This window comes from Mesocricetus auratus, unplaced genomic scaffold (genome assembly GCF_017639785.1).
Source record: "Mesocricetus auratus isolate SY011 unplaced genomic scaffold, BCM_Maur_2.0 Super-Scaffold_100707, whole genome shotgun sequence".
Classification (NCBI taxonomy): Eukaryota; Metazoa; Chordata; class Mammalia; order Rodentia; family Cricetidae; genus Mesocricetus; species Mesocricetus auratus.
The window spans coordinates 5,676,317-5,692,449 of record NW_024429269.1 but is presented as its reverse complement, the minus strand read 5'-3'; the positions used below and the strand labels follow the sequence as shown (position 1 = coordinate 5,692,449).

Sequence of the window (16,133 nt, the reverse complement as noted above, 5' to 3'; positions counted from 1 at the left end):
AAATAAAGGATGAATCACCTGTTTTAAAATTTTTTACTCGTAATTATGTATATGTGTGAATGCTCTCTCTTTATGTCACTTGTTTGAATTAACGAGAGTATAAGCCTGTAAAATTTGTGACCATTCCCTTACAAATTATAAAGAAAAGTTATTTTACAAACAGGAACATTTAAAATTGTACTCTAACCTTCATCCTGGCCTTTAAGAAATTTGCGGGTGCTCTTTAAAAGATTAGATCTCATTCTTGTTAAATGATCCAGAAGATTCCGTCTTGGTATATCATAAGCATTTCTAAAGGTCTGAGGCTTCAAATCCTACACAAACACATTCAAGGATAAAATATTTCTAAACAGAATTTACAAGAGTCTAAAATCTCTTAGCCTGCAGCATAGAACCAGAAATAAAATATAAAATATGTAAGTTAACTACGTAGCTTTATAAAAGGAAAAAAAACAAACACACGGAGTGGGGGGCGTGGTGGGGAGGGATGGGGAGGAGGGGAAGGAGACGGAAATGGGATTGACATGTGAAACAAACTTGTTTCTAAGTTAAATTTAAAAAAGAAAAAAACAAACAAAAAACAAACACATGATGTAATATGAAATACAATGAGTTTAGAGCCAAATGATAGAAATTTTATTGTAAGCTCAACAAAATAATTTCAAATTCACCTTTAATATTAAAGGTTTTTTAAGTATGTTCCGGGTAGGAGAAGCAAATCACTTAATAAAACCCCTATTTAAACATAGGAAGAAACCATTTTGACACCCAAACATGTGACCTGATGAGTGAGTATGTGAGTTTATAGTTGGGTGACATCATCGTAACCTAGCTTTAGAGCACTTTCATGTTTCTTATCAATTCCTATTTATATCCCCAGGCACTTCCTATGTAGCTTTTTGCCTCCCTATATTCATTCTGTCTTATATGCAAAATCTTCCAATTCCTAAGTTTTTCAAATCTGGCTTTTCTTTTACTTCACTAGTCTGTTTTTCTTTTTCTTCTTTTTGGTTTTTTTTTTCTTTTTCTTTTTTTTTTTGTTTTTTGAAACAGGGTTTCTCCGTAGCTTTGGAGCCCGTTCTGAAACTCAATCTGTAGACCAGATCTGCCTCCCTTTGTCTCCCAAATGCTGAGATTAAAGGTATGTGCCACCAACACCCAGCCTGTTTTTCTTCTTATTACACAATACTATTCATTTTATAGAAATAGAACTTGTTTAAAAAATCTACAAGGATGTAGATTTCTGGCTACAATAAATAATATGGCTATGAAAATTTGGCACACATATCTTTATAGATAATGTATTTTCATTTGTCTTGTTATTTACAAATAAGAATTGCTGATTGTACACAAATACTGTGTTACCTCTTAAGAAACCATCAGCTATGGCCCTTAAGTCATTTACTTGTTTATTTTAATTAGTTTACTTTTATGTGTTTGAGTATTTTGCCTGCATGGTATACCATGTATGAGCAGTGCCTTAAGACCCCCTGGTACCAGAGTTACAGATGCTTATGAGCTATAGTGTGGGTGCCAAGAATCAACCTCAGGTTCTCTGGAATGGCATCAACTGCTGAGCTATCTCTTTAGCCTTCCTTCACTCACTTATGAGAGTTCCAATTCTTCTGTGTCTGAACAACACTAGACACTTCAGTAACTCTGAAAATGAATATCACATTATGCCTTAAGTTGCATTCCTCTGATGACTAACAAGGCTATTTACCTTTCTATGTATTGTTTGTGTTTCTTCAGTTGTGTTTTTTTGGTTATTTTTACTGAGATATTCAATTTTTCGTTAGTGAGTTGGATGTCAATGATTATATCAGATGTTATGTGTTTCTCTGATCTGTACCTTGCCTATTTTGTTTTCTTTTTTTCTTCTTTCTTTAATGTATAGAGTACTGAGGGTGAAAACAGGGATTATCAGATGCTAGGCGCTCACTCTACCATTCAACTACATCTTGCTACAACACTTCACTGAAAAGCAAATTCTTTAATTTTTAAAAAGTTCAATTTACCAATATTTTGTATTTATATTTGTTATATCACAAAAATCTTCATTAGATTAAAACATCATGAAGACTTTCTTTTTTCATCTATAAGCTTAAGTTTCCATTTTTCTATTTATGACCATGATTATTTCAAATAATGTGAGCCAAAGGTCTAGTTAATTATTTTGAATAGGAATATCCATTGTTGTAGCACTGTTTAAAAGTCTTTTTTTCCATTTTGATTATCATAGCACCTCTGTTGAATGACTGTGTGTGAGAACCCACTTCTAGTCTATTCCATTCTACCTCTCCTTTGTGTATTTAACCATACACAATCATCTCAATATAATTACTGCCCTTTTTACAGATCCAAATCATGTAGTTTCAGTCCTCCAACTTTATTCCTGTTCCAATATTGGTTCGGGTTCGGCTATTCCAGACCCGTTATATTTCCATATAAATATTAGAATCAGTTTAGCTATCGTCTACAAAAAGGATGCTGAAATGAAAATAGTTTTAATGAGTATAAAGTATTTTAAGGTCTTTAGTGTAAGTGAATTCTAATATCAGCTCTCTAACTTTTTAGAAATCTTTAAGCCTTTGTTTACATCTATAAAAGAAATAAGCTTACTACTCATCAATCAACTCATTCATACCATATACAATTTCTGTCTGAATTCCAAAACTCAATGTTCAGTGATAATACAATGAGTATTATTCTGCAGTCATATAAAAGGGCCTCTTGAAACTCAGACAAATTGAATGGTAGTTATGTAAACTGTGGCTTGCTCTATAAAGAGTATAGCACAACTAAAGCAGTGTTAAGCTGTTACCTTGTTTAGTAAAGCAACCTGGAACCCAGTGTACTCCTTCATATTAAGGTCTAGCAGTCTGTGGGGGACATCCTCTGAAATTCCCTGCAGCATTTGTTGAAAACCTTTCCTATGTGCCATTGACAAACCATGTGAACGGCTTCGAACTTTAATTCCAGTTTCCTGCACTACTTTTTTGCCTACTGATCCGATGACTCTATCAGATTCAATTTTGGCCTAAAATAAAAAGAAACAAGAATTGCATCAATACAAGCTCATAACTCAGATACCAGAGAATATGCCCTTCCATAAATTATTTATTGAATTTAAAAAATTAAAGTCTCAAGTAATCATAGCTTACATTGAGAACTAGGCAAACCAAACATACCTTAAATAACAATACCTTATCAATTAAAATAATTACAATTCAACCAGGTAGAGGTGGAGCAGGCCTTTGATCCTAGCACTTGAGAGGCAGAGGCAGGCAGATCTCTAAGTTTGAGGACAGCCTGGTCTACAAACTTATGAGACAGGGTTTCTCTGGCTGTCCTGGAACTCACTTTGTAGACCAGGCTGGCCTCGAGCTGCCAGAGATTCACCTGCCTCTGCCTGAGGTCTGGTATGAAAGGCATATACCACCACTGCCCAGCCAGCTATCAGTCAAATTCTTAATGCTCATTTCCACTTTCTGACATTACCTGCTGACTCAATTTTTTGAGGTATGAAATGACACTGTAACTGAGTCCATACTCCATACTGTCTGCTATAAGATTAGGTGCACCCATCATCCTAACAGCTTTCTTCAGTGGCTATAGAAAAGAAGAAGAAACAGCAGTGAATGTCAAGTTTGTTAAAAATGTTCTATATAGTGACTTTTTAAAACATCTCACCCCAAATTGCACTTTGCCTTAAAAGGAACATAATACAATAATTATTTGTATTTTAATACAATGTTTATAAGTAGCATGAAAAGCAAGTAAAGATAGTTAACATGTATTAGAAGCATAACAATTAATTCCAGGGCAGTCAGTTTGAAGTCCTGAAGTGCTCAGTACCATGGGGAGATCCTCATGTGGAAGACAGGAGCAGAGACACTGTGGAGCCAGTCTGACTGCCACCTGAGGGTAAGCAGCTGGACGGCAGCTTAGCACACCAGTGAACTCTCCTGTTTCAGCTCTCACTTTCAGAAGGAGGACAGTAACGTCTATCCTGATCAAGTATCATGGAATTAGGTGAGTTAACACATGGAGCGCCTTATATTATAAAAGAACCTGGCATACAGTAAACATCCAACAGGTTTTGACCCTCACTATTACTATCACTACCTGAGCTGAAAAAGCAAACAAGCTCTAAAGAAGAAAAAGAAACAGAATAGCAGAATAAAAACTTTATAACACATATATAACAGTAAAAATCTTCAGTAGTAAGGAGGTGCTAATTCAAGTCTCTTGACACAGTAAAATGTCACCAGCAAGTATGTGGATGAGAGACAGCCAAAAACAGAAAGATAACCAATGGCATGGAAAATGCCTATCTATGTTCTGGCATCTCCTGAAATCAAATCCCAGAGCTCATATTTAATGCTCAGGAAGTTCTGGCTAAGTTTTAAAGACTGCTATGAAAGACAAGTTAGCCAAGATATCTGCAGGCCCCTTCTTAATCTCTAACAGGACACGCACCATGTGCTAGACTAAATGCTTACAAACATAAAACCAAATTATTAATCTTATGATACTAGGGGGCTGCTTAGAAAGATTAGTTCTAGACAGAGATAGAAAATTCTTGCATCAAGGTAGAAACTAGAGCTAGGAATGACCACTTTACTTTTGGTTCCTGACCTTCATCTGTGAGGTAGAAATAAATCATTTCTACCTCCCAGAGGGACTGTAAGGAGTAAACACCATTAACAGACACATCACACTAAGACAGTACCTGACCTTTGCTATACAGTATTTACATAGTTTCACAACCACTATTATTCTATAAGCCACTAAAATTTACACCATTACACTCATAGTATGTCATCTGTACATTCAATTTTCATGGTATCTACAGTGATGAGTAAAAGGTTATAATACCAACAATAAGCTGTAAGTGCTAAGGTCTATTTTAACAATGTTATTCTTACCCCAAGATAGTAGGGAGGCATTGTCTTCAAATAACTTTCAAATGACTGTCTCCACTTCAGCGTTGGCTTTGCTTTGTGCACTTTGAACAAGTCATCTGGGAACAGTCAACAGCAGAGCAGCATTACTCACTATGAGCTAGTCAAAGCTCCTCAAATCTTAACAAAGAGCAGGAAACCTAGCTCTAGGGTTCTTGTTTGTAATTCAATTTTAAAGGTAAAACAGTGTTAATTATGTGTCTAAAATATACACATTAATGAAGTAGCATCAGAAAATACACAAGCCAAAAAATTGTTATGTCCTGCTAGAAAACCAAGTATGTATAATAGTTCCTACAAAAAAAAACTGCTAATATCTTCACTACAACTTTTAAATCTGATGTGTTGTGGGAGGATTGTTTCTCAGCACTCTTCAAAAATGACAACCAGACTGAACCTGAAAACAAACGCTGGGCTTTCCCATGTTAAAACAAATTCCTTGATTATAAAAGTATTTTCTGGGCTGGTAAGATGGTTGAATGGGTTAAGATATTTGCAACAAAGCCAAACAACCTGAATCCTTTTCTCAGCAGCCACATGGTAAAAGGAAAACCAACTCCCACAAGTGGTCCTGACCGCCAAACATGCATCATGACACATATGCACACATACATGTTTTTATATATAAGATACATAAATTAAACAACCCAACCATTCTGAAGGATGGCTCCTTGAACAATGATACACAAGGATAACCTGCCACCTCCACATGCACACGCTCACACGGAACTGTTTGCAAATGGAAAGTTGGTAAGCTCTTACAACATGTCTTCAGTTTTAATGAATATAGCATGCTTTGTACATTAAGCAGAAAATTTTTGCCGGAAAGCATCATTTGTAAGAATACATAATTTAAAACTTTGAGATATAGTAGTACCACTATTTGTAAAATGTAAGGATTTTACAATGACTTTCAATTAATCACAAACACAAGTAGGTTATAATTTAAATACCATTAAGTAAATTTAGCATTCTCATTAATTTCCAGAGATAAGAAAAGAGGGCTATTCCTTAGCACATGACAAGAATGACTTACCTAAGAGAGGAAGGAGGACTGGGTAATTGTAAGGCATCACAAATAAGTTCACACAATTCAGTGCTGTACTAGCTTTCAAGTAACCAAAAGGATGACCAAGTTCATTATACTTTGCACTATTGCTCACATATACCTGTTTAAAAAGAAAAGTTAGAATTCATATTCAATAAACCTGCAGTGAATGCTATGCAAACCATGGATTAATTCAGTTTAGCTTGTGTGTATATGTATATACATGTATATGCAGGCAGGTATGTGTGGAAGCCAGAGGTTGACCCTGGGTATCCTCCTCAATTGTTCTCTGCTTTATTCTTTGAGGCATGGTTTCTTACTGAATCTAGAGCTCACATTTCAGCCAGACTATCCAGCCAATGAATCTCAGATCTCCTCTCCAATACAAAGACAGGCTATTGTGCCTGGCTTTTTACACGGGTGCTGGGAATCCAAAATTTGGATTACCAGATCTTAGTGTTCTTACAGCAGATACATTACTGACTGGCCCATATCTCCAGTTCCTAAGTTTAGCTTTGTAAGAAACATCTTTCTTGAGATGGGTGGTGGTGGCACATGCCTTTAATCCCAACACTCAGGAGGCCAGCCTGGTCTACAGAGTGAGTTCTAGGACAGCCAGGACTGTTAAACAGAGAAACGGGAGGGAGGGAGGGAGGGAGGGAAGGAGGGAGGGAGGGAGGGAGGGAGGGAGGGAGGGAGGGGAGACCTCGCCTAAACAGTAAGTATTTCAGCTTACCTGCCAACATGTTTGAGGAGATTTCCTTTCTAGAATAAACTGAGTCAGTGGTGAAGGTTCCAACTCATACTTGTCAAAAGGCAGTTTGTCAATAACCATTGGCTCACAGTCTGTACACGAAAACTTCACTACAGGATGAGATGTACGAGGTGGCTAGAGGGGAAAATCTCATTACTATTTACACAAAATACCAGAAATCAACACATTTTTAAGTACCTTTCTCTTATTAAAGTTTACTTCCTCAGTTTTGTAAGTTTGATTTACTAGAAATAAATACCATTAAGCTGGAAAAACAAACCAATGTTTAAATTATATAATATCCCCAAGAAAAACCCACAAAATGAAAATTTATATTTTAATCAAATTTATCATAAATGCAAAATTTAGAATAAAAGCATTCAACTAATTTAGAATTAAAAGTCATTCACTATTTTTATACCCAAGAAAGAAGAAATGTACAAGTCTTCATTTGTGGTAATTAGTTACATATACAGAGTAGTAACTTCCAAGCTAATCATTCTTTGGTTAATTTCTGAATATATAATATTCAAACACTATTTATAAATATTGGCAGATATATACATAACAGAATATATATAATAAAAGATATAAATCTTATTTATAAGTTCAATTTCTTTCTGTATTCCCCAATAGATTCCTCTGACAGGTTATTCCTTTGGTATATTCATTCCTAAGGTACCTAACACCTTTTTTGAAGATCCCTGTTCTAGAGGCATAAAAAACATAACACTTAAAAAAAGACATGATACTAATTTCTTTATCTCTTAATATAGTCAGTCCTGTTCATAAAAACCTCACCAATCAGGAAAATGTACGAGTTAAAATTTGGGATTTCAATGCTAGAAAGGACTCAGTTGGCTTCAGAACTGTCTATACTCTGGTGGCTCCCAAATCTACATTCAAGAATCAAAATTATCTTATTTCCCGTATGTCTACAGCTGTCTACTAGACATATTCTGACTCTTATGTTACAACCTTCAGATACATTAAATCTAATTTATTTCTTTCCAAACCACAAGTTCTTTCTAATAACCTTGCCATTTTACCTGTCAAAAATGTAGATAAAATAACAGTGCAATTCTAAGGAACCTATCAGAGCACAAACAGGATTCATGTTCGGTGCTAGCTGCTGCCATCTTCTTTTTGACGGTATCAAATCCCCAACTTTAGCAACTAATCTTTCTTACCACAGTTTCTCCAATTATTGGCGCCTTTTTAATCAGACTCCCTGACTAATTAGCCCACTCCAATAATCCTGTTGCCATTTTATGTAATTCCCTACCTAAAAAATTATGCAGTAAAAGTAGTAGCCATTCACAAGGGGGCAGGGCGAGGTCCCAAGCCCCTTTAGTTTCTCAAATAGAAGCCTCACTGGTTTAGTCTCCAAGTCACTCTTCAGCCATAACCTACAGACAGACTCCGTGTTCCAGTCCTGCTGCTCACATGCAGTTGCACCAACAGTTCATCATCTTTCATGCCTGTGTTTCATTCTGACTCTTTCATCGTTTTCTCCTTTAAAACTACATTTCAGAGCATGAGGAAGTTGCCAAGAACCAAACTCTGGGAGCCTGTTCTAGTACCCCTCCCAGTATGCACTCCAAACACACCAACCAAGCAGTTAGGTCCCATTTCCTGTCATTCTGCCCTGCCCTCCCTTGCAGCCAGCAAGACTGTGCTCTCCAGTATGCATGTATGAGGATCTGCCTTCAAACCGGTAACGATCAAGATGCTCAATGTACTCTTGCTGCATTTTGTTGAAACTTATTTTTGGAGGGGGGGGGTGTTTTACCTAAATACTTTAACTTTAAATGAAGGCTTTAAATATTTTAATAGTTTGTCTACTATCTTTCAGGCGGTCTTAAAAATTCCTCTTTCCTTACCCAAGAGGGAAAATCCTCTATATTTAGGTACAGAAAATTCTCTTATATATTTCCCATTTAACTCCCAAAACAATCTTAGAAGACAAGAGAGATGATCCAGAGGCCCAGTTAGTGGGGAAATCACTTTTAACTTCAGTAACAATACTTATGTGAAAATTATAATTTGTAGGCATGTTATTCCCGCTAATAGCCTTCAATTAACAACTTTTAAAGAGTTCTTTCCAGTATTATTTCTCATGATTCCCTTTCATCATTTTAGAAAAAAAGAAAAACGTATCTCTTAATAAACCATATTACTAGCCCAGCAGGTAATCTACCTGCCCTTCCAACTTAACCCCTAATTTGCTTCAAATAAAAACCAAGTTACTTTCCTGAAGTGGTGACTCCCTAAAAACAACTTCAAATGCATTCTTGCCCAGACTAGGAAAGCTCACATTCCCTAATCTTGTATTTCAAGCCACAAGTAGTTTGGTTTATTTAACAGTATTACATTTACCTCTCCCCTCTTCTAAATGCACCTTGTTCTTTTTTTACTTCCAGTTTTTCACTTTGCATTAATTAAATACTATAGATACTGCAGTATGTATATGATAGCAATAATAACCAAGATGATATTTAATAAAAATATGGAAAGAGTTCAAAAAAATTCTGCGAAAAAACAGAAAAAAAAATCACCAAAGAAATGGAAAACTTGTTCATAGGGCAAACCAAAAAATTTAATACATTCAAAAAGGAAAAGAAAAAAGAATAAGCAAGGCAGACACTATGAAAAAAAAAAGAAATAATCCAAAAAATAGTAGATTAAACAAGTCTGAATAGATGATTTTTATGTAAATTATTATATAACAATTTATTAAAATTATGAATAGCAATTAATAAATAATAGCTATTTATGGTTTTAAATTTCTTCTACCATAAAGAATACTGATATGTACCATGATCACTTAACAGCCATCAATAGTTATAAAACAATTCATATAGGCAAAACCAGAAAAATCCCTACAAGCTAAACTTCCAAGTTGCAATATTGAACACAACTAAAGGTGTACAAGTGATCGTGAATTTCAAGACTGTGACCTAAAAGATTACAGGTAAACTATCACACGTATTCTAAACCTTCATTTTAAATTTAAATTGTACCCCAAGGATAAATCCTCATGCTACATTACAATTAAAATCCAAATAAAGATGGTGGCTGGCGAAGCACACCTTTAATACCAGCACTCAGGAAGCAGAGGCAGGCTGATCTCTGTGAGCTCTAGAACAACCAAGGCCACACAAAAAAGCCCTGTCTCAAAACAAAATTCAAATAAGGAAATTTTACTACATGTTTACAATTCAGAATCCAAACATCAGTAACAAAAAGGTAAGATAGTATTAAATTCCAGAGGAAACAAGATGCCTTTTTTCTCTTGTTTTATAACACCATATGTGGAAGCAGATAATGGCTCACAGCAAGTTATATATCTGTCTAATTTCTGTGAGAAACCACACTTTTAAATAACAATTGGACTTAAAATCACATTATGCTTCAAGCCAGCTTGTGCTACAAGTTAGCTCAAGAAAGCCTTCTCTCAAAAGCAAGGAGCTTCACAAAACAAGTCATCTAAGGTTTCACCATCTAAATGGTTATCATCAAGTAGTTATGGTCTGTTTGGTACTTACTAGTGTTGGAGAATTCTGATCTGGCCAAAAAGACTCTGGAACAGGCCAGTGTCCTATAGGAACACCAGTTTTCGGATTTGGTCTGACATATATTAGTTTGTGACAGCTATGCCAAGGCTGAGATCCAAAAGGTCTTGATATATCTGGCTGCCCATCTATAGTAAAGAAATTAGAACAAAAAAAAACACAACATTAAGGGACAAAAACCAAAATTAAGTTACATCCACGAATACTCATTAAGAAATATTCTAGTGTCTGTTGATTTATGAACTTTCTTCTATTTCTTAAGAGGGAGAATACCATGACTGCTTAACAATTAAACTAGATTGCAGTTCACTAGCTAGCAAAATCTGCCCATTTCAAATATTTCATCAGCCCAAAGGTTTTATCTTTTGCTCACCCAATCAGAATGTGTAAAAAAACCTTCATAGTGAATTTAATAAATTACATGCTTTCCCTGCCAGAGGATAAAGGCAAGCACTCACTTTGCATTCTTTATCTCTGTATACCAACTATCAAAACAGTGCCATACACACAGTAAATAGCATTGCTAATGGTGGATCATTTATCAATCAAGGACAATACCCTGGAATGAATCCACCACACACACAGTTAAAAGGTAAAACAACCTTAGAATTAAAGGTTAATCATGGCAAAAGAAAAACTAGGTAAAATACCTTCAATCTAGACTAATTCTAGCAAAACCGAAATTCTCTGAAATAATTCAATAAACATTTTACTCAGTTTAGACTTAGGCCTAAACCAAACATTAAAATAATTGTAAAGAAAATACATTCTAATAACTTTAATTTTTTTGTTATATAAACTTGACACAATGATTCACTAGTCTTCCTATCATCTGATCCCTCCCTGTATTACCTCTGAGTGTTGTCATTAACTCTCCCATGACAGTTTTCTTCTCTCAATAATTCTCTAGACAATTACCTTGGTAAATTGCCACTGATATTCTAATTCTGAAGCTATGGAAAACTGTCATGTGATTTATGGAAACCCTCAGAGTCACTAGCTGTTATATATGGTTTCTGGACACCAAGCTAAGAACAAAGTCAGGTGGAACACAGCTGAATATTTAAAAGAACCAACCTCAACAGCAAAGACTGGCTTCTCATTTTGGTGCCCACACAAACCATTATGTTATGCTTACAGCAACAGTAGCTAAAGAACTGAATAAGCATCTCAGGTTGAAATAGACTTACCAAGCATAGGAAAGGCAAATTACTAAAATCAATGATCTAAAAGTAAAAAGGAAATATGAGTTTGCTCTATCTATAGACAGTTAAAAGGTTGCTTGCTTCTCTAAAGCTACAGACAACAATCTTTATTACAAAAAAGTTGATGCTCCTAAACCACCAGTTTATACTAATATTCTTACTATCTTCCTTTCTGTACAACTGCCTTTGTTAATCTTAAGTTTTATTTTATTTTGAGATAGGATCTCTCTGTGTAGCCCTGGCTGTCATACTGGTCTTGAACTCAGAGATCTACCCACCTCTGCTTCCCAGATGCTTGTATTTAAATTGTACTCCACAACACCCAGCTGGCCTTATTGATCTTTAAGGTCCACACACACACACACACACACACACACACACACACACACACACACACACACACTCCCTCCTCTCTCTCTCTCTCTCTCTCTCTCTCTCTCTCTCTCTCTCTCTCTCTCTCTCTCTCTCTCTCTCTCTCTCTCTCTCTCTCTGGGGGAGGTGTCTAGTTCAATTGATTCATTAAGTCAAACTCAGGATGACTATAAGAAAAATACAACAATACCTTCTACAGGGGAAGGATCTGGTCCTGCCTTTTCAAAGTTTATTACCACCCCACTTTGTACTTTCTGCACCAAGGATTCCAGACACTGATTAAGCATTCTTGGAGAGCACACAGAGTATGAGCGGCCTGAGATAAAAAGAATGAACCAGTTAGTCTACTTACTAGAAGAACTGTAGTAGGGTTTCTGACAACTAAAAGAAATTCAATACAGTCAGGCAGGGGTAATGCATGCCTTTAATCCCAAAACTCATGAGGCAGAGACAGGTGGGTCTCTGTACATTAGAGGCCAGCTTGTCTACAAAGTGAGTTCCAGGACAGCCAGGATTACATAGAGAAATCCTGTCTCAAAAAATAAGAAAGGAGAGAGAGAGACAGAGACAGAGAGAGACAGAGACAGAGAGGGAAGGAAAGGAAGAGAGAGAGAGAGAGAGAGAGAGAGAGAGAGAGAGAGAGAGAGAGAGAGAGAGAGAGAGAGAGAGAGAGAGAGAGAGAGAGAAGAAGGGAAGAAAAAGAAAAAGCAAAGGGGGGAGAAAACAATAAATTAATTCAAGGTATTTCCCAATTTTAAGGAAGAATAAACAAAATTATAAGAGGAACAATACATAGAATAAGGCTCAGTTTCCAAAGACAGAAAAAGTTGCTTTTTCTCTTCAGCAAATTCAGATTAATAGAATTTTATTTGTAAAATGATTTATCCATCTTCTCTAATTTCTGTTAAAAAAAACCTTTAACAATTTTTACATTGTGTTGTATGAAAGGAGAGGTTAATAACAATTTTTACATTAAGATTATAACTTATCTATATTTTCTAATCAATTAATTAATGGCTGACCACAACATTTCTATTGAATCTGAGATAGGGAATCACTATGTAGCCAGCCCTGGCTGGTAGGGAACTCAGAGATCCCCCTGCCTATGTCTCTTCAGTATTGGGATTAAAGGTATATACCACCATGCCGGCTAAATCACTGATAATCTTTGTAGACAACTTGCTTAACAACTTCAAATACCACCATTTGCTATGTAAGTATAAAAAATTAACATTCATGAAATCTAACAGTAACTACAACTATTGACTTGTCAAGACCACAGACCATCATCAACACAGACAATTAAGCCCCAGCAAAAAAAAAACAACAACAAAAACAAAAACAAAAAACAAACATACCTCCTGTCACTTCACACATTGGTGTGATAGCAGAATCATCCAAAGGCACACCTGTCAACTGTTCTGATTCCACTGACATAGTACCAGGCAACCGCAGTACTAAAGCAAATAGTCTCTGATCCCAACGAAAAGGTTCCTTGGTCAATTCACTTCCAGGCAAAGGAGAATTAAGAGGTAAATGGAGCTGAAGAAAATGGAGAAAAATAATTAAGTTTTACACAGTCTTTTTATTTAAATTTTAAATATTATTTTATTATTTTATACATATAGGTGTTTTTGCTGATAAGTATGCATATCTTATGATGTTATGAGATGTCCCATGGGTGCTGGGAATTCCAACTCAGTCCTCTGGAAGAGCAGCCAGTGCTCTTTATCTTTAACCTGAGCCATTTATTTCTCCAGCCACCCAACTATTTTTTAAATCAACTTTAAAAACACATCAAAACCATACACTGCACCTCTTATCACTCTTAAAACCCAAGTTTAAGAAGTAAAAACTTCAGATATATTTAATAACATATACTACTTTATTATAAAGATCTTAAACTGAAAGATAAAATATGTTTCTGTAATGGTTCATTTGGTTCCCAGACTCCTTATCAGGGAGTGTTCACAACTACTTCTCATTCCAGATTAAGGAGATCCAGCAACTGGCCTCTTTGGGCATACTTGTATGCGCACGCGCACGCACACACACACACACACACACACACACACACACACACACACACACACACACAATTAAAAACCAAGAATAAACCTTAAGGGGGCTAGAGAGATGGCTCAGAGGTTAAAAGTACTGGCTGCTCTTTCAGAGGACCTGGATTTGATTCCCAGAAACCACATAGCAGCTCACAACTGTTTGTAGCTCAAGTCTCAGGGATCCTTCTGACTTTCAAGGACACTAGGCATGTACATAGTGCATATACTTATATGCAAGCAAAACACCCATACACATAAATTATTATAACATAAAATGCATGATTTTCAGAATAAATCTTAAAAACAAACAAAAGCCTTGATTGATCATTATACCTAGTACAGTCTTTAAGTACAGTCTACTAGCATGAACCCTTGGATGCAAAGTACTGGCAGAGTACAATATTACAAGGAGCACACTTCCTAGAATATAAATCAAAATTTTTAAGGAATTGTTAAACCAATATAGAAACTCAAGCCTTAAATCAGGATAGAACTTACAGAAGACCCCAATTTAACCAATTCCAGAAATCTAGGTGTGAAATTTCACAGAGATACATAAATAAGTAAATAAATAATCAAGTTTACTCTTAAAAGCACTAATCAAACACACTGGCTGAATAAGTTTTCATTGTTAATTCAGTGCTCTTACAGGAGACACAGGGCCATCTCAAGCACTCAGAGGCAAAAAAGGCCCTGCTGGAACCTGGAATTCACTACACATGCCATGATAACATCTGAAGCACTGACGACAAACAACTGGCATTTGGTTGTATAATGACAAGTCTAAAATACACTTCTAATTAAGAAAAAAGACAGGCTCGTGAGAATACTTTCAAGTATTTTACCCATGGTTACTTCAATTTTATAAAGTTGTCCACTTTTCATTCCTATACTGTTTATTTCTTACTCATTCCCTGAGTATCACCAACTTCTCATCTGTAAAGGCATGAGAATGTTTGAATAAAATGAAGAAAAGTAGCGGCTGGCAAACAGGCAGGAACGGGGGAAAAATCTAAGAAGACTACATTCTTCAACATAAAATAGCTGAAACCCTAGTTATCATAGTCACAAGGGGAAGACTCTTCATGAATATATAGACTTTGAGAATTAGAAAGAGCTGCACATGAAATCAAGAAAAACAAAACTGATCAACATAAAAACATGCAATGAAAGTGGATACTTTCTAAAATTAAAAACTGGAAAAGTACTCAAGTGGAAATCCAAGTGGCTAACAACATGTGTAAAGAGAATCAAAGATACTAGTTACCAGATAATACAAACTGAAATATCAAGGAACGCTATTTCATATTCAGAAGATCAGCAAAAGCAACAATACAAAGCAGTGAGAATGTCCCCACACTGCTGTTGAGCTGGTAAATATCTGGCCATCTGGAGGACGATGATGTCATTTGGCAGAGTTGAAGATAAGCACAGACCACAGAAACGCCACCACCCAGAGACATCCTCATTTTCACACAAGTCTGGGCAAAGAATATTAGTGTGTATAAATCAGTGACATCTAGCATTCATGAGACCCTATGTTCAATTACCTCAATCTTTCATACAATGGTGTTATCTGAAACAAAAATAAAAACTAAACTAAAAAACCACCTACAGCTAAGTGCCACAAGACAATCAAGAAAAAAAAAACTGTTGTCTATTGTTTGTTTATACCACAGTTAAAAAAAAGAATAATCTGGAGCTGGAGGGATGGGTCAGCGGCTAAGAGCAGTGTTTGCTCTTCCAAAAGTCCTGAGTTCAATTCCCAGCAACCACATGGTGGCTCACAACCATCTGTAATGGGATCTGGTGCCCTCTTGCGGCCTGCAGGGATACATGCAGACAGAACACTGTATACATAATAAATAAGTCTTTTAAAAACTAGTTTTTAAAAGGAGTAATCGAAAAGAACATATGAATGTAAAATTTGGTAAATTGTCAGGTATACCATGACCTAATGGAGTACTACCTTCAGGTAACTACTTTTCCCAATTGATGACATTATGGGCAAGAAAACTGTACAAGAGACACAAAAATGGCATTATGTAAGAAAATAAAAACTACACTTATATTTGCAGTGTTTTCTTCAATATGCCAAAGTCCACAACAAAAAGAATACAATTAAGTAAATATGGCAAACTATACTGCTTAT

At 35.8% G+C, this 16,133-nt stretch overlaps 1 protein-coding gene across 5 annotated transcripts in view; it reads right to left on the bottom strand.

Moving 5' to 3' along the window:
* Positions 1-16,133, bottom strand: part of Ints6 (integrator complex subunit 6) — an 80,523-nt gene that overhangs the window by 20,602 nt on the left and 43,788 nt on the right. For all 5 annotated transcript variants that reach the window (XM_040740547.1, XM_040740546.1, XM_040740548.1 and 2 more), the window contains 9 exons: positions 13,280-13,463; positions 12,112-12,237; positions 10,318-10,472; positions 6,752-6,904; positions 6,004-6,136; positions 4,932-5,026; positions 3,502-3,612; positions 2,825-3,040; positions 188-314 (listed from right to left, as the gene is read on the bottom strand). In XM_040740547.1, the coding sequence (XP_040596481.1) occupies positions 188-314; positions 2,825-3,040; positions 3,502-3,612; positions 4,932-5,026; positions 6,004-6,136; positions 6,752-6,904; positions 10,318-10,472; positions 12,112-12,237; positions 13,280-13,463 (1,300 nt within the window). The remainder of the gene's footprint in view (positions 1-187; positions 315-2,824; positions 3,041-3,501; positions 3,613-4,931; positions 5,027-6,003; positions 6,137-6,751; positions 6,905-10,317; positions 10,473-12,111; positions 12,238-13,279; positions 13,464-16,133) is intronic.